This window comes from Diplotaxodon limnothrissa, linkage group LG6 (genome assembly GCF_057381915.1).
Source record: "Diplotaxodon limnothrissa isolate DT_005_m linkage group LG6, D_limnothrissa_male_GT1.1, whole genome shotgun sequence".
NCBI classification, from domain to species: Eukaryota; Metazoa; Chordata; class Actinopteri; order Cichliformes; family Cichlidae; genus Diplotaxodon; species Diplotaxodon limnothrissa.
The window spans coordinates 44,137,682-44,155,383 of NC_140601.1; the positions used below are offsets into that span (position 1 = coordinate 44,137,682).

Consider the following 17,702-nt stretch of genomic DNA (forward strand, 5'->3'; position numbering starts at 1 on the left):
TTGCAGCGGTCACCTGCCCAGGTCTGCCGTACCTGAAGCAGGATGATGGACAGCAGTGGCGAGCAGCTGGTGGGAGGGGAGGACGAGGCAGCCTGCACGTCGGCGTCGGACGGTCTGGAAGAGGGGGAGGTGGAGGGCGAGACGCTGCTGATTGTTGAGTCGGAGGACCAGGGCTCTGTGGACCTGTCACATGACCAGAGCGGCGACTCCCTGACCAGTGACGTGGGTGAGGACACCGACGGGGGGTGGGCCTGCGAGGACATGTCCTTCTACTGCGACCGCTGCCACAAGTGGATCCCCGCAGGTGAGCTGGCCAATCGCAGCGCTCCATTTCTGACGTGACCGACGTCACTACCTTCTCCAGTAGGTGGCGCTACCTGCTGCCGAGCAATCTGAAAATGTGACATCAGCAGACCGCATGCCACCGATTGGCTGGTCAGGTGTGTCATTCTGTGAGTCATGAGAGCGAGTCTTTCGGGAAAATTGAAACCTGCGGCCCACGAGTCTGACAAAACGCCGCGGACCGAGCAGGAGGCACGCCATCGCCTCGGCGTCCTGCTTTGTTCTCGTTCATGTCGCGCACAAGTGATGTCACAGGATGCTCGGCCTTGTTGCTATAACAACCCAACGCAATCAAGTCTGTGGGTTCCCGGCGACACCACAGTTGTAGCTACAGGGTCGGACGATATGCTGAGAGCGTTATGGCGGGAACAAAAGGGATCCAGACGCTCCGCTGCGTTCGTGCTCCCACCGCGTGCCGGCCGGTCCGTCTCACATGGCGCTCAATAAAGCTGTCATGCGAATCAACGGTCGTACCCGCTGAACTCTGAAGCGAGATCTGCACTTCTGCGCGCGGTAGCTTCCTCCACATGGCGCCACCTTCAGGCACGAGCTCCTCCTCGCGTGTGCACGAACGCCGTTTAGCCCAGCTCCAGAACACGGCGTGAGCGTGCTCTCGGTTAAGTGTCACACGACGCGATGGACAATCACATGATTTGAGCCCTAATGTGACCTCTGACCGTGCTGTAAGCAGGTATGAGAGTAAAGGTGAGGTCTGATGTGGTGTGGGTGGAGCCAGACAGGAAGCTGTTAGTCCAGCTCGTCTGCAGCTTCATCGGTTGAGAGCAGGCACTGGTGGTAACCTAGGAGACCCCCAGCAGGTGTGCGGCAGCAGCTGACTCTGTACCTGTGATCGTCCCCAGCTCAGCTCCGCGGCGAGCAGCCGAGCTACCTGAAGGGAGACAACTTCTTCAAATTCGTCTGCTCCGACTGCTCCGAAGATGGCAAGGAGAGCTTTGAGAGGATGAGGCTCACCTGGCAGCAGGTAGGACTTTAGCCCCACCCACACACACAGACACACACCTCAGATATGCGGCGTGCTGACGGCGGCTTCTTCCTGCGACAGGTGGTGATGTTGGCCATGTACAACCTGTCTCTGGAGGGGACGGGCCGGCAGGGCTATTTCAGGTGGAAAGAGGACATCTGCGCTTTCATTGGTCGACACTGGAACTTCCTGCTGGGCTCGAGGTCGGTCGCAGACGGACAATAAAGTTTTGCTCTCCATCGTTAACGTGCCGGCGCTCACGTTCGTGTTGCGCTCTTCTTTGCAGGAAGAAGACGTCCACCTGGTGGAGCACGGTAGCGGGCTGCCTGTCGGTCGGAAGCCCCGCCTTCTTCCGCTCCGGAGCGCAGGAGTTCGGTGAGCCCGGCTGGTGGAAGCTGGTCCACAACCGACCTCCGACCCTGCGACCAGAAGTGGACAAATCCGTGACAAAGACTAAAGGTAAGCCGCGATCGAACGCTGGCTCCCAACTGGACGGTGTCTGTTGACCTCTGACCTTGGACGCCATTTACCCACAGCGTCCAAACCCGTGCTGGACCCGATTATCACCGTGGAGGGTCTGCGCAAACGCGGAGCTCGGAACCCCGTGGAGAACGCCATGCAGCTGAAGGAGAAACGCTCGCGCACTCAGGAGGCCAAAGAAATCCGGCGGGCCCAGAAGGAGGCGGCGGGCGGATACACGGACCATAGCGCTGCCTCCACGCCTGTCAAACTGGGTGGAGGCCGTGGTGCAGGTGGTGGGCGGCGCCCAGATCTGGTCCTGGAGAAGGGCGAGGTCATTGACTTCTCTTCGCTCAGCTCCTCAGACAGAACGCCACTCACCAGCCCGACGCCATCGCCTTCACCTGACTTTTCTGCCCCGGGAACGCCAGCCTCGCATTCGGCGACGCCCAGCCTGCTGTCGGAGGCAGACCTTATCCCTGATGCCATGCCGCCACAGGCGTTGTTCCACGGTGAGGTAACACCTGATTGGTGCAGGGTCATGTGGTTTTATGTGATGTAAGCGCTGATGGCGTGTTCTGCTTCCTCCAACTCAGATGATGAGGAGATGGAGGCGGAGGGGATGATCGACCCGGGAACAGAGTACATCCCGCCTGCCAGTGCCAACCTGGGCACCCGCAAGAAGCTCCGCCCACCACCGCCTCACATCAAGCGTGAAGCAGAGAGCGAGGAAGACGAAGGCCGTGACCACGACTTGGAAGAACCCGTAGGACAAAGTCAAGACATCCCGCTGTCCGCAGGCGGCGGTGGCGGGGGACCTGAGCGCAGAAGGACGACTCATCCGGAGAACGCTGCCGGCAACGCCCAGAGCCCTCGCTACGCCGCTCTCAGTCTGTACGAGGAGAGGATGCTGCTGCGAAGGCTGGACGCTTGCCCGCTCGCGTTGGCCGTCACGCCGCAGGCTAAACGCCTCCACAGGAAGTTGCTGGTTCGCCAGATAAAACGACAGAGGAGGCACCCCCTGCTGGACATTGACCGAGTGGTCAGCGCCACCCTCAGCCTGGTGGGAGGGATCTATGGCGCCCAGGAGGCGGGAGCACAAATCGGCGGCGGTGTGAAAGGGAAGTACTGTACCAGCAGCCAGGAGCTGCGGATTCTCGATCGCTTCCAGGTAACGCACACACTTCCTGTCCATCCACGTGACGCGCCCGCGTGCACCAATCACTGCAGCTGATGCAGCGTTCACACTGTTCGCTTCACCTGTCCGTGTTTTACAGACGGGCGTCTCCGGCAGGCGAGGCGTCCAGCAGCCGTCCGTGTCCTTCTGGCATCGTCTGATGGGAGCCGAAGGAAGCCTGGAGCAGACCATCAGGAGCCCGTACACCTCCCGCCTCCTCAAACCCTACATCAGGTAAACCTCCGGGTCAGAGCCACACCTGTGGTCGGAGAGTCCTCTGAGCTTCCTGCGAGGTGGAGGTTTAGGGCTGTGCGATATGACCAGAATCTCACGTCCCGATATAAGACAGCTATCGTCCGATAACGATATAAATCACAAATGTAACATTTTCTGTAAGTTCTGTAAGTTTTTAACGATGCATGAAACGACACGTTTTTAGACATAAGTTGTAACGGCGCCGTTTTCTTTGAGTATTTATTACACGGCGTGCTGCGGGGAAAAGCCTGTTCTAACGTTTGAGTCTAAGCTTTATTTTTTAGCATCCGTAAACACTCTGCATCTTTCATGTGATTCAGTTTACTTTGAAAAGTCTCAACAGGATCTTGAGCTTTATTGTGAAAGGTTTATGTGGAACATAAACAAGCGGACATGCAATGGTTTTACCATCGTTGTTGCTAACGACGACGCATAAAACCAGGCGCTTGTGCGTCCGTAGTGTTTATATTAAATCTAAGAGAAAGAACTTTAAGAAATGAATAATAACTACAGGGACATCAGAACATGAAAAATATTACCGTAAACAGTTTATTTTGCGACACCACGAAACAAACGATAGCGTAAAATGAAAGATGTTTTTATATCGTTATATGGAACAGCCCTATGGAGGTCCACATCCGCGTTCTCCATCTTTCTTTTCTTTTGTCTAGGCGGGACTACGAGAGCCGTCCGCCGAAGCTCCGGCTGCTGGCCGAGATCCGAGCGTACCCGCACAGGAAGGAGCCGGGCTGGGCACCTGAACCCGACGCTCCCATCGACTACTGCTACGTCCGTCCAAACCACATCCCCTCCGTCAACGCCATGTGTCACGACAGCTTCTGGCCAGGTAGCACGCTTGCCCGTTACGCCCCGTGGCGCCGTCCGGCCGTGGCTCAGACCTCCGTCTGCTCCTCCCACAGGTGTGGATCTATCCGAGTGCCTGCAGTACCCTGACTTCAGCGTGGTCGTCCTTTACAAGAAGGTGGTGGTGGGCTTCGGCTTCATGGTGCCGGACGTGAAGTACAACGAGGCCTACATCTCCTTCCTGCTCGTCCACCCCGAGTGGAGGCGGGCCGGCATCGGGACCTTCATGATTTACCACCTGATCCAGGTGCGACTGCAGGTGGGCGGGTCGGGGCGTCCGTGCTGCTGCGACCATCCTAACGTGTGTGTGTTTGTGCGTGTTTCAGACGTGTATGGGGAAGGACGTCACGCTGCACGTGTCGGCCAGCAACCCCGCCATGCTGCTGTACCAGAAGTTCGGTTTCAAGGCCGAGGAGTACATCCTGGACTTTTATGATAAATATTACCCCGTGGACAGCGCAGAGTGCCGCCACGCCTTCTTTCTGCGACTGCGGCGCTGAGCCCCGTCCGCAGCTGACCTGCACCTGAGGCAGGTGTGCAGCTGTCAGTGCTGTGAGGAACATCTGGGACTGTGTGTGTGCTGCTGTTTGTGTTTCTGAGGTATTAAAACCAACGTGCTGAAGCTCCACCTGCTCTCTCGCCTGCTTTACACTCGATCGCCCTCCATCCTAACCACTCGCTGCAGTCTGCCATCAGCACGCTGCTGGGAGCGAGCAGGACAGGCAGGAACTGTTACTCTGCACATTTCAAATCCAGGTGCGCTCTCACGCCACGCGGTGTGCACGCAGACGTTAACAGCGCTTCAGTTAGAGCGCCAAGTTTCAAGTGTTACTGTCATGTACAGATAAACAGAGCAGCCACATCTACCCATAATGAAATTCTTTGGCTCGTGCTCCTCAGCTTTACATGAGCATATGGAGAGTGTGCAGAAAATAGCAGAAACAACAATGAAAAAGAGAAAAGGATTCAATATTTAGAGAATTGATGACAAGTTGGTTTTTACAGGCTGTGCAAAACTTGTGCAATGAGCATGTAAGTGGCATTAGTTGAAGTGACAGTCCTGTAATCGTAGTGAGTGTTTAATGGTGTGTATACTGTCAGCAGTTCAAAAGCCTGATGGCTTGTGGGTAAAAACTGTCTTTGCATCTGGTAGTGCGGGTCTGGATGCTCCTGCTGGACGTGTGAAAAGTCTGTGGCCGGGATCTGCTGCGTCTTCCTCATGCAGCGCTGTCTGCACAGATCCTGCAGGGCTGCCAGTTCAGTCCTGGTGATGCGCAGTGCTGATCTCACCGCCCCCTGCAGAGCTTTGTGGTGCAGAGCATTACAGCTGCCGTACCAGGCGGTGATGCAGCCAGTCAGAATACTTTTAATGGTGCATCGATAGGTTGTTCGTATTCTGGGGTTCATGCTGAACCTTCTCAGGCGCCGCAGGAAGAAGAGCCGCTGTCTTGCTGCTCTTGTGATGACACCAACATGGTGCGACCAGCTCAGATCCTCGCTGATGTTGATGCCCAGGAATCTGAATCAGCTGACTCTCTCCACTTCTGCTCCACGATGTGGATGGGGCGTGGCCTCCTCTCCTGTAATCCACGATGAGCTGCTGGTTTTACCAGCATTTATACATGTGCACAAACAAAGAATTACTGAAGCGAAGTCATGCTCTCATCGTTCGGTCTGAGCCGGCACACTGGACGTCAGTCGTAAGATAATCTAAATCTAATTTGGCATCTTAATGTAAGATAATCATAACGTGCTTTACTGTAAGTTTACCTTTAAATCCATTTTACTTAAAGAGGCTTTTTCTCACTGGAGGATTACATACATATCACATTCATATTAATTACGAGGCACTTTGTTTGGCAACCCTCCCCCCCCCCCAATGCAGAAAGATGTGAACACCTCTATCCTGCACATGCTCAGTTCATCGGGGTCAGACAGCCTGGTGTCAGAGGTGAAGGTGACAACTGGTTTATTTCCAGAACCACCAGCAGGGGGAGCTGCAGGAAACATTTCTGGACACTTTAACTCTGACACGTGATTGTGTGCAGGGTATTTGCCATTGTGTTTATGTTGTTGATGCAGTGTAACTAGTTAATAATAACAAAACCCAACAATCATATGACCCCCTATGAGCAGCACTTTGGTGACAGTGGGAAGGAAAAACTCCCCTTTAACAGGAAGAAACCTCCGGCAGTAGAAACCTCAGTAGTACACACAGCGGATGGAGCAGTTTTTATCAACAGTAGCTAACCTCCACCCGGCTGGCTGTCCGAGCCGAGGCAGTCACAGTCTGGAGGGCTCAGAGAGCCGTCTCGACTCTTCACGTTTATCCAAGTTTGTGTCACCAGAAGAAACTCCAGATATCGAGAGGTGAAGAAGTCATTCAGTCTTATCTGTTAGTGACCGGCCATGAACCAGAGCAGCCTGCTTCACACAGGTCACAGGCCGGATGAGATGCACAACCCCGGGGATGAAGGCTCCGCCCTCCCTCTGCTGAGGCTGACAGGGACATGTGGAGGCTCAGGTACGATCCCCCTGGCGAGGAACCACCTGAGGTCCAGGACCACAAGAACACAGCAATGCCTCATTAGACAAGGACTAAACTTTACCAACACACCAGCCCGTTTCACCGTCTGTGGTTGTGGAATCATGCTGCCAGTGTCACCTGTGCAGGTGTTCAGTAAATGTTGTATGGGTGGTGTTCATGGTTAGCTTTGTCAGACTGTTAGACAGTAAGCTGTGACTGAAACATACGTGGAGGATGAGTGTGGACTGTCCTTGTACCTGATGAAGGTCAGTCTGAAGCGCCGGGTCGCCCCCTGCAGGAGCAGCAGTACACAGAAAGGTCTCAAACCTTAAACCATTCTGTAATTTCCAGCTGGGGGCGACTGTCCAGAGGTCTGATTTTTTTAATGTGTATGTGTTAGTCCCCATAGGGAAATAGTTCCTCTGCATTGAACCCATTCACCCAGTGAAGCAGTGGGCAGCCACCAATGCAGCGCCCGGGGAGCAGTGTGTAGGGACGGCACCTTGCTCAGGGGTACCTCAGGGTAGCCGTTCAGTGGAGTTGAACCCCCGACCTTCCGATCATGGGGCCACCACTCTACCTACTGAGCTATCCCTGCCCCCTTTTTTTTTTTTTTTTTTGAAGTCTGAGAGAAAATGAACATCCTGATGACCTCTGACCTCCGTGAACTCTTTACTTGCTGCTTTCAGGTGTTTTGAAGTTTATTTTGGAGGAACAGGAAGCAGCACACCATAAACGAGATCAGGTACTTGTTTTTCTGTTTTATGGGCGGAGCTGTTAAATCAGACTCTAAAATAAAGAGAAGTCTCATCCCGAAATATTTTATTACTTGAACCTTGGCAGACACCTCCACACGTAAGTAAAGTTTATTTATTAAGCGCTTTTCGTAGACAGTCACAAAGCGCTGTACGCGAAGGTTAAGATAAACAGAACGTTAGTAATAAAATAGACAATATAAACAATATCAAAGTTAAATGTAAATAAAAAATGTTCAAGGCTTTGATCAACAGAAGGCTTGTTTAAACTGAAACAGCCTTTGTACAGCTTGGAGGCAAGAAAGAGAAGATCTGTCCAAGCTGGTAAACAGGACGTGACAATAATCTAAACAACGACACAAATGCATGAACACTTTTCCAGATCAGCTGAGGAGACCATATGTCGCCGTTTAGAAATGTTCCTTAAATGAAAGAAACAGGAACGAGACAGAGATTTTACAGAGTCGAGGCCCAGAGACGAATCAGATATTTGACTTAACAGAAAGAAGCAAGAACCTGACTGACTTCAGATTGTAGTCCAGGATGAGTTACGATCGTTGTCTCGGTCTGGTTTGTGTTTAAAACAAGGTAGTTGTTAGAAAGCCAATCAGAAACCTGAGTTAAGCACTGGACTAGGGTGGACAGCGACTCCAGCTGAGCAGGCTGACACATGCAGCTGAATGTCATCGGCATAGAAATGATAAGAAATGACTGAATAATGCAGCTAATGGAAGCATGAAAATAATAATGGACCCAAAACTGAACCCTGTGGAACCCCACAGGTTGGGGGGCGACGTTAGAGGTGAACCTGTCAGTCCTAACAGTAAAGCTCCTGTCTGATAAGTAGGAAGAAAACCAGGTAAGCCGGAGCCAGATATATGCGCCAAAACCTGTTAGCTTGTTAGCGTTTTTATGGTCAATGCTATCGAAGGATGCGCTGAGACAAAGCAAAACGATCACAGAACAATTCCTGCATCAGAACCCACCAACAGATCCCAGAGATCCGGTCTCAGTGGAAGCCGGACTGAAAGGGTCCAAAATCTGTAATCTGCATGTCTGCGCTGACAGGAAGCGATGTCACTTTCTGAGCTGTACACATCACTTCACGTTCAGACCAATCAGAAAAAAAATCAGCTTCATCTTGAGTTCATGATTCCCAGTTTGCCCAGTCCAGTCTGAGACGCCAGCAGAGACGCCATGCTGCTGCAGCCCAAGCTCGCCGCCACATCATACGCCGTCTGACCCGCAGCGTTCCTCCGCCTCACGTTGGCCTTACAGCTGAAACCAGGGACAGAGAGGATGATGTCATTATGACAAGTGGGAGGAGCAACAACTGCAGGTACTGTGCTGCATTCAGTAGCAACTTGGAACTTTCAATCTCAGTCAGACCCGGCACACTGTTGCCACACCAACCGTCTCTCGTTCAAGATCTAAGAAGCTTTGACTCTGAAACACACCTGCAGGCGGCCGTGTTTACACAGAGACACTGAATGCAGCATTTAACTCAGACTCACCTGAGCAGGACCTCAGCACACGGCACACCTGCAGACCCCAGTGCTGCAGCTTCATGCAGAGCAGTGTTCTTCATCCTGAGGAGGAGGAGGAGTGTCACCACACATGAGCATCACAGGGTCTAAATAATGGAAGCTAGTAGCTACAAGGACCAATCAGAGGGCTCCATCAGCACCTCATCCAGAATCTGAAGCAACCAGTGTGCGGGCAAGTTTCAGGTAAGTACAGTGAAGTGGGCGGAGTCTATGGGATGTTGTTATGATGAATGAAGACCTTGAAGGTGATCTGCTCAATCCACGAGTCTGAGAACCGTCAGCCAATCAGAATCATGCATGAAATCAGCTGATAATAAATCAATTTGTTGATCAATTATTAAGTCATGTACTAACAGAGACTTGGAGGAGAGAGACCTGATATTTAATAATCCACATTTCACTGTGTTACTCTTTGGTTCAGATGTGGATACTGTATTGTTCTTTCTTTGTAATTGTTTATGTTTAAGTTGTTTGTTGCTGGTTTTTAGTTTGTTCTTTGTCTGTTTGGGAGCTGACACAGTCTCTATGGAGATGGGTTTTTGGGGGGGTAGCAGGAGGAGAGAAGCTGCAGAGAGGCGTGTAAGACTGCAACTCTGCTTCCTGGTCCCAACTCTGGATAGTCATATTTTGGGGGGTTTAATAAATTTGTCCATGTTTCTAGAAATGAGAGCTGCTCCATCCAAAGTGGGATGGATGCCGTCTCTCCTAACAAGACCAGGTTTCCTCCAGAAGGTTTGCCAATTATCTATGAAGCCCACATCGTTTCTGGGACACCACTCAGACAGCCAGCAATTTAAGGAGAACATGCGGCTAAACATGTCACTCCTGGTCTGATTGGGGAGGGGACCAGAGAAAACTACAGAGTCCCACAAAGTTGCACACCGATTCAATATTGATTTTAGTGACCTCCGATTGGCGTAACCGGGTGTCATTACTGCCGACGTGAATTATGATCTTACTGAATTTACGTTTACCCTCGCCAGCAGTTTCCGGTTTGGGGTTGCTGCTCTGGTACTGGGGGCGGGCCCTCAGTAGACACACCTGTGGGATCACGTGTCACCTTGCTCTAGCTGTAAAAAAATAAAAAATAAAAACCTGGTCTTACCGTCCAGACTGTTGGTCGACGTCGGCGCCTCGCTGCACCAAAACAGGTAGGACGTCATGGTGACCATTTACCACGGCAACAGCCAAGGCGTGTAGGCCATCGCTCCGGCAGCAGGAAGGGTCCGCCCCCTGGCGAACAACCGCACACACAAATGTAAAGCGCGTCAGGTGACCCTGAGCAGGCTGTTGGTGCACGCAGAGGATGGTACCTGGTCCAGGAGCTGCTGGATGACGCCGACCTCACCTCGACCCGGACCCAGCTCCGTCAGCAGCTGAACGTCCTTCACCTGCAGCCAGACGGCCAATCAGAGAGGAGCATGAACAGGTACAATCAGCGAGGAACTGAACTCAGCTGTGGGCGGAATTTCTCACCAGCGGTTTGGGCGTCAGGTAAGGTTTGGAGGGTGGAGCCGAGAGCTGGTCACTTCCTGTCCGACACCAAAATAAAAGCACAGATCGATCAGCAGCTTCTGATTGGCTGATGTAAATGAAAAACCAATCACACTTTCTTCGATTGAACATGGCGCACACACACACACGTACACTGACACAGACCTACACTCACCCCCCCCTCCAAGCTCACGTCTTCCATGTTGTGAAATGTGATGATTCCTGTGCTGAGGTGGATCTCCCTGTTGGAGCTCAGTCTGGGGGGGGGGTGTCTTTTTCCTCCTCGTCTTTCCTCGTGTTGCTAACTGACGTACTGATTATCAGCTCAGCTCAGGTGTAATGATACAACATAAAGAGGTCCCGCCCCTTTCACACTCTACTCTGTTCTGACTGGCCAACACCAGAGCACTCCCCAGCAGGTATCTGACCAATAACATGCCTGCTGGTTAATCGGACCAACACAGGTCTAAGTCTGAGGTCGGTTTTGGTGAAATCCGAGGAATCTAATTGGCTGAAATGTTGAGCTGAATGTCTGTGTGTCACATGGGCTCTCACCTGTCCACCCTGTTTGCTCTGCAACGCTGCTCAGAGTCTTGGTCCAGCTGGCGAGCTCAAATCCTCCACCTGGAGATCCCATGTCATCGTCAGCACCCACCTGAGACCACACCCCACTCGTTAAACTCGTTAAATAACCACGATGTTCTACGCTCAGCCCACCTGTTCCAAACACACCTGTTTTTCTTGAAGCTCGGCTGCTGCAAAGCTGACGGTCAGACTGACCTCACGGCGATCCTCCTGAATCACCGCAGAGACCATCTGCAAGGAAACACCACAGGAAGTGACCTGCCTGCACCTGCTCATGTAAAACCACCTTCTGATTTAACACGGCGATGTCACTGCTGGACAGGTGAAGGGCGTGTGAGGTGTGATTTACCCGGCCCAGACGAGGCTCTCCCAGCAGCGCCCTGAAGGGGGCGTTGTTCTGGGCATAGCTCCTCAGGTGAGCGCATATGTGATCCAGCTGCTTCCTCCAGTAACCTGAACATGACAGGTGTCACACACGGAACGACGCCTCTGTAACCCCGCCCCCGACACTGAGACTGTGAGTTGGGTTTTACCTCGTCCCGGGCTGATGGCGGTGAGCGGTGGGTGGCGGTCGCTCTGCACCTGCTTCCTGAGGAGCTGTAGCGCTCTGTGCTGCTCCTTCATCTGCAGCTCAGTGCCTGATGGGTAATAGAGTCCTACAGTCTGTGTGCACTGATCCACAGTGGGTGTGGCGATTTTCACACTTCGCGGAGGGTGCAAAGAGGCAGTGGCCCGCCAGGTGGCACCACAGGCAGTCTGCACTCCCACCTGCACACAAAAGGAGGGAGCTGACTGGCTGGAATCGAAGGCAACACGTGGAAGGCGTGATGTCAACATACCTGGCGGTTGGCGGCGCCCTTGACCGATCGTGTGATGTCACCGCAGGATCCGAGTGGGACCGGTGCTTCCAGGAAGATGCCGCAGGCGGTGCAGTAGGAAGCGTACGGGTGTGCACTTGCTCCACAACGCTGACACGTCACACAGCGGGCAGCGTGGGCGGGCTGAAAACACACAGTGTCACTACAAATCCCACAATGCCTCACTCCACACTGCTTTAGGTGTCAGGTGTGGGTTCACCTTGGAGCCGCACCAGTCGCAGAATCTCGCGTCGCTCCGGTTTAAACGTTTACATCTGGTGCAGGACAACATCCTGGTGTGCGCTCCTGGGTCAGAGGGCACAGCGCTCCTGGCTCCGCCCACCTGAAGCCATGAGGAGTAAAGAGAGCGTAAACTGTCTGTAGGTGAGGCTGTACAGGTGTGGTCAGCAGCTGCTTACCTGCTGCAAGCGGCTCTCGCAGGTCAGACAGCTGAAGGCGTCGGCCGGATTCCCACTTCCACAGCAGACACACATCACATGACCCTGCATCCACCACAGGTAAACACCAGGGTGCGTGTGTGTGTGTGTTTGTGTGTCTGTGTGTGTGTCTGCGTGTGTGTGTCTGCGTGTGTGTGTGTGTGTCTGCGTGTGTGTGTCTGCGTGTGTGTGTCTGTGTGCGTGTGTCTGCGTGCGTGTGTCTGCGTGCGTGTGTCTGTGTGTGTCTGTGTGTCTGCGTGTGTGTGTCTGTGCGTGCGTGTGTCTGTGTGTGTCTGCGTGTGTGTGTGTGTCTGTGCGTGCGTGTGTCTGTGCGTGTGTCTGTGTCTGTGCGTGTGTCTGTGTCTGTGTGTGTCTGTGTGTGTCTGTGCGTGCGTGTGTCTGTGCGTGTGTCTGTGCGTGTGTCTGTGTCTGTGCGTGTGTCTGTGTCTGTGCGTGTGTCTGTGTCTGTGTGTGTCTGTGTGTGTCTGTGCGTGCGTGTGTCTGTGCGTGTGTCTGTGTGTCTGCGTGTGTGTGTGTGTGTCTGCGTGTGTGTGTGTCTGCGTGTGTGTGTGTCTGCGTGTGCGTGTGTCTGTGTGTGTGTGTGTGTGTCTGTGCGTGTGTCTGTGTGTGTCTGTGTGTGTGTCTGTGTCTGTGTGTGTGTTTGTGTGTGTCTGTGCGTGCGTGTGTCTGCGTGTGTGTGTGTGTCTGTGCGTGTGTGTGTCTGTGTCTGTGCGTGTGTCTGTGTGTCTGTGTGTGTCTGTGTGTGTGTTTGTCTGCGTGCGTGTGTCTGTTTGTGTGTGTGTCTGTGCGTGTGTCTGTGTGTCTGCGTGTGTCTGTGCGTGTGTCTGTGTGTCTGCGTGTGTGTTTGTCTGCGTGCGTGTGTGTGTCTGTTTGTGTGTGTGTCTGCGTGTGTCTGCGTGTGTCTGTGTGTGTCTGTGTGTGTGTTTGTCTGCGTGCGTGTGTCTGTTTGTGTGTGTGTCTGTGTGTGTGTCTGTGTGTCTGTGTGTCTGTGTGTGTGTCTGTGTGTCTGTGTGTCTGTGTGTGTCTGTGTGTGTGTCTGTGTCTGTGTGTGTGTTTGTGTGTGTCTGTGCGTGCGTGTGTCTGCGTGTGTGTGTGTGTCTGTGCGTGTGTGTGTCTGTGTCTGTGCGTGTGTCTGTGTGTCTGTGTGTGTCTGTGTGTGTGTTTGTCTGCGTGCGTGTGTCTGTTTGTGTGTGTGTCTGTGCGTGTGTCTGTGTGTCTGCGTGTGTCTGTGCGTGTGTCTGTTTGTGTGTGTGTCTGCGTGTGTGTTTGTCTGCGTGCGTGTGTGTGTCTGTTTGTGTGTGTGTCTGTGTGTCTGTGTGTGTCTGTGTGTGTGTTTGTCTGCGTGCGTGTGTCTGTTTGTGTGTGTGTCTGTGTGTGTGTCTGTGTGTCTGCGTGTATCTGTGTGTGTGTTTGTCTGCGTGCGTGTGTGTCTGTTTGTGTGTGTGTCTGTGTGTGTGTCTGTGTGTCTGCGTGTATCTGTGTGTGTGTTTGTCTGCGTGCGTGTGTGTGTCTGTTTGTGTGTGTGTCTGTGTACCTGCAGAGTGATGCCTGCCCGTAGCTGCAGCTGTTGATCGATGGCAGCTTCACACACCAAACAGCTGTGTGTGCTGGCGGGGACTAGAGCCCCACAGAACACACACAGCAACATCTGACGCACACACACACGCACACATATGCACACACACGCACATAGATTCAATGTCAGGTGTTCAGCTGGACGTGGCAATGCTCTTACAGGTGAGTGCATGCAGTACCTGTCCTCCCTCAGCAGGTGGCAGCCTGTGACCGGGCAGCAGAGGAAGCGCCGCTCCACACTGAGCGCAGAACTGAGCGAGCGGGTCGGAGGGGCGGCGATGCAGACAGCGAGCACACCTGGATGCACAGAAACTGTTGCCTTATCTGGTTTACACTGTGAAGCCAAAAGTATGTGGACACACCTGCACACCTGGGCAATGAGTGGAAATCAATCAAACTGAATGTATTTATTTAAAAAAGAGAAAATGTTTTCCTCATTTTCCTTCTTCTCTTGGGACGTTCACCGGCTCTGTTTGACGAGCGGTCCACAAACTTTTGGCTCTGATGGAGGGCTGTACCGTGTGCTCGTACCACAGGAAGTCGGTGTCTCGCTGCACTCGTGTCGTCTCCGTGCTCTTCAGCTGCCTCAGGTCACCTGACTCCCTAAAAACCGCAGGTTGGGAGCGCTGAGATGAGGCGAGCTGGGCGTCAATCTCAGAGCCATGACGACCGTTCAGAAAACGAGGGCCTGACTGAAGGGAGTGATTTCCCATCATCTTTGGCTCTGGACACAGAAAACAGGAAGTGTGAAGCTCTGTGATTGGTCAGATGAAGAGAAAGAGCAGGTTTACCCCCCACCGCCCAAGGTTAAGGGGGAGTTCTTCATTTCGACTGTCTGCCCACACAGTATCCTCTGATTGGTTAGTTTTCTCTGTAATGTTGTACGTCTTTACCTGTCAGTACGGTAAGACTTGAGGTAGCTGTTGTAATGTACCGTATTATGAATAAAGGTGAATTTAACTGAACACACCTGAGGTCTCAGCAAGAAAGGATGTTCCTTCAGGCGGTGGCTGGAAGGCAAAGGAAGCATTTCTGTGAATCATCAGGTGTGTGCAGGGGCAGCTGGGAAATATGGTCTGCAGCAGGCAGGTGCGCGATTACCTGCAGGAAGTCGTCCAGAGGATCCACAGAGAAAACCTTGGTCACTATGGAGCTCTCTCTGCCGTCACTGCAGACAAACATAAACTTTATTGATCTACACTGTGAAAACATCTGCTGCCTGTACGCACTGATGTCAGGTGACCACTCACCTGGTGACAGCCACCGCTCGGACTGTCACCCGGCCTGCAGGCAGCAGGATGGGCTGGCTGTACTTCCTGCTGCTGCCTGCTGCTCCATGATGCCCCGCCCCCGGCTTTGAACCATCCAGAGTGTAAAAGATCAGAACACCTGCAGAATCTGCACAGACACACCTGTCACATGACCTGCTGGATAGATGGATGCTGGGTGGATGAGCAGACGGTTGGTGTTCTACCTGACTGGATGGACACAGGTGTGCTCGTGTCGATGTGGTTCTTGGCTCGATGAGTCTGCAGGTGGATGATGGGAATGATGAGCGGAGCTGACACTGCCCCTGCTGCCATGACAACAACCGTCTGCCAACCAATCAGTTAGTCAATAAATCAGTTGTTCGGTTCCCTTTCAGACAGTAAGACGTCCTCGCCGGCTTTGTCCCAACATAGTTTCACTCATTCATGTTTTTACTCAGTTACTTCTGCTGAGTAGCCTCATACTGTCTCATGCATCTGTAAAATACATGGATGGAGCTGAATCTGTGTCCCAGCACAGAGAACAAACCAAAGAACCGACCGCCTGCTGCACAGAGCAGAGAACCTCATATCATAACAACAGGGGCGATAATGAACCCTCTGTACACAGAAGCCGGGCGACCAACACGCAGCACGCGTTGGTCGCTCTAGCATCGGTCCATGAAACGAGGCAGGAGCCTGATGGATACGAACGAGCGGTGTCCGACAGGAGGGCGGGGATGTCGACGTGCACCTGGGCCGCATAGGTGGTGGCTCATGTTCCTGTAGCTTTATTCTGTAGTACAGAATTCACCTGCTTGCTGCTACTACTGCACATTCACCTAATGTATAAACTATATATATATAATGTTCTTCCTCTCCCGCCCCCCCATTTTTGCACATGTCGAGGAGCGTGTCAGGTTACATTTCACCGTGTGTTATACTTCTATAACTATGCATGTGACAAATAAAGAGCTTTGAACCTGTACGGCGGTTTGCAAACACCTCCGTCAGATTTCAGGCTCTGCAGTTCTCAGCAGCTTAGTGCGGCCACATCAAACCGCTTTGGAGTGATTCCCCCACTGAACAGTCCTGATCCAGAACCTTTACTTGGAAGAACAAAGCCAGTGCTGACCCACTGCCAGGCGCTACAGCCTTTCCTGGAGGCTGGTCGCCATCCTCTGAGCTAGACCCAGCAGATGCTTGCCCGACTCTTTGTGTTGTTTGTTAAAATGATCTACCATTGATAAAAAGAGTGTAAAGTTCTAGCTGATCCACCACATTAATTTCATTTTCACATGTCGTGTAGCTTTCTGGATGTTATCCTCATTGGGCTACATACTTATTTATCATACAGACTATACAACACTGAAAATCTAAAATCACATATTTTAAGTAACCGAGATGTTTCATTATTTGGTGTAAAGCCAATTAAACAGACTATGTATATATCCACGTGTATGCTTACTGCATTTGATGTATTTAACCAAATTTAATACATATTACAGAATGAAACACCTGTGGAAAGAAACTGCTTTGATTTTGCCACCTCATCTTGTGATGTAGCATAACTTAAGCAGCAAGGAAGGTGATAAGTAAATAGCATTAGCAGACAATTGAAGTTCTTTTTAAGCATACTTTATTGCTAGCATCTCCCTTTTACCATAAAACAATCAATCAGGCATGCAAAAATCCCACTGGCTTTATACAAGACTTTGCCCACACCTGACCTCGTTAGTCCCTACCATTGAACAAAATAGGTCAAACCAAATAATACAATTCTAAACAAAGAACAGGAATAAAGTCATGCATGAAACTGACAAACTCATTTACTCAACTAAATGGTTTGTAAAGTAAAACACTGCATACAATATAACTCAAAAGGCTACTTTAAAGAAAACAAACAATACTATACAAAATGAAAAACCCTCCATTTGGTTACACCCAGTGATCCAATCATTGACCTCATGACCCTATATAAACAGGAAGTAGTGGGCGGCCCTTCCCACACACCCGTCTCACATACAGGACCTGAATGCACAACATGGACACCATGGTAAGTATAACCAAAGCAACATAAAGAAACATAATTTACTAGACATGTGCCTGTAAACAGAAGAGAATTCAGATGATCTGATGGTTAGTAGTGTTTGCTTTAAAACACATGCATGGATGTAAAGAATGTAACTACTGCTACCACAAACAAAACCCGGGATATTGTGTGTTAAGAGAAGTTACACCAGCAATGTCTAAATTAAAGCATTATGGCTGACTGTAAAATAACAGAACACAGAATAACAATATACGCAAGTGACAAATGGCAAATGAATTCTGTCCTAGCCACTTTGTCACACATCTGATTTCCATGCCACCCTAAGAACATGTCTTTAGATGCGCCCCTGCTCCCGGTGACCGTCTGTCTGTCTTCTCATCTGTCGTCTCCAAACATCACAGCGGGTCTCACAGCCTTCTACATCAGGCCAGACACTCGTCTCCACCACCCGTGACCCAGTGGGACATGCAAGTTACTGGTGTGAGTCCTCTGAGAGGACTGAGGTGTTAACATCTCAGGTTTCTG

At 51.7% G+C, this 17,702-nt stretch overlaps 2 protein-coding genes across 2 annotated transcripts; one reads left to right on the forward strand and one right to left on the reverse strand.

Moving 5' to 3' along the window:
- Positions 1 to 42: 42 nt before the first annotated feature.
- On the forward strand, positions 43 to 4,744 carry kat14 (lysine acetyltransferase 14). Its single transcript, XM_085356502.1, has 10 exons — positions 43 to 304; positions 1,203 to 1,324; positions 1,406 to 1,527; positions 1,611 to 1,783; positions 1,861 to 2,295; positions 2,380 to 2,954; positions 3,061 to 3,194; positions 3,887 to 4,062; positions 4,136 to 4,326; positions 4,406 to 4,744. The coding sequence occupies exons 1-10, from the start codon at positions 43 to 45 to the stop codon at positions 4,577 to 4,579; spliced, it is 2,364 nt and encodes a 787-aa protein (XP_085212628.1). The 3' UTR covers positions 4,580 to 4,744.
- A 3,753-nt stretch (positions 4,745 to 8,497) lies between these two features.
- On the reverse strand, positions 8,498 to 15,460 carry dzank1 (double zinc ribbon and ankyrin repeat domains 1). Its single transcript, XM_085355336.1, has 19 exons — positions 15,352 to 15,460; positions 15,128 to 15,275; positions 14,979 to 15,045; positions 14,848 to 14,887; positions 14,409 to 14,601; positions 14,057 to 14,174; positions 13,837 to 13,950; positions 12,264 to 12,347; positions 12,065 to 12,187; positions 11,827 to 11,988; positions 11,521 to 11,755; positions 11,337 to 11,440; positions 11,135 to 11,218; positions 10,958 to 11,057; positions 10,385 to 10,440; positions 10,222 to 10,299; positions 10,014 to 10,141; positions 8,876 to 8,950; positions 8,498 to 8,639 (listed from the first exon to the last, which is right to left on the reverse strand). The coding sequence occupies exons 1-19, from the start codon at positions 15,458 to 15,460 to the stop codon at positions 8,498 to 8,500; spliced, it is 2,160 nt and encodes a 719-aa protein (XP_085211462.1).
- Positions 15,461 to 17,702: the final 2,242 nt, after the last annotated feature.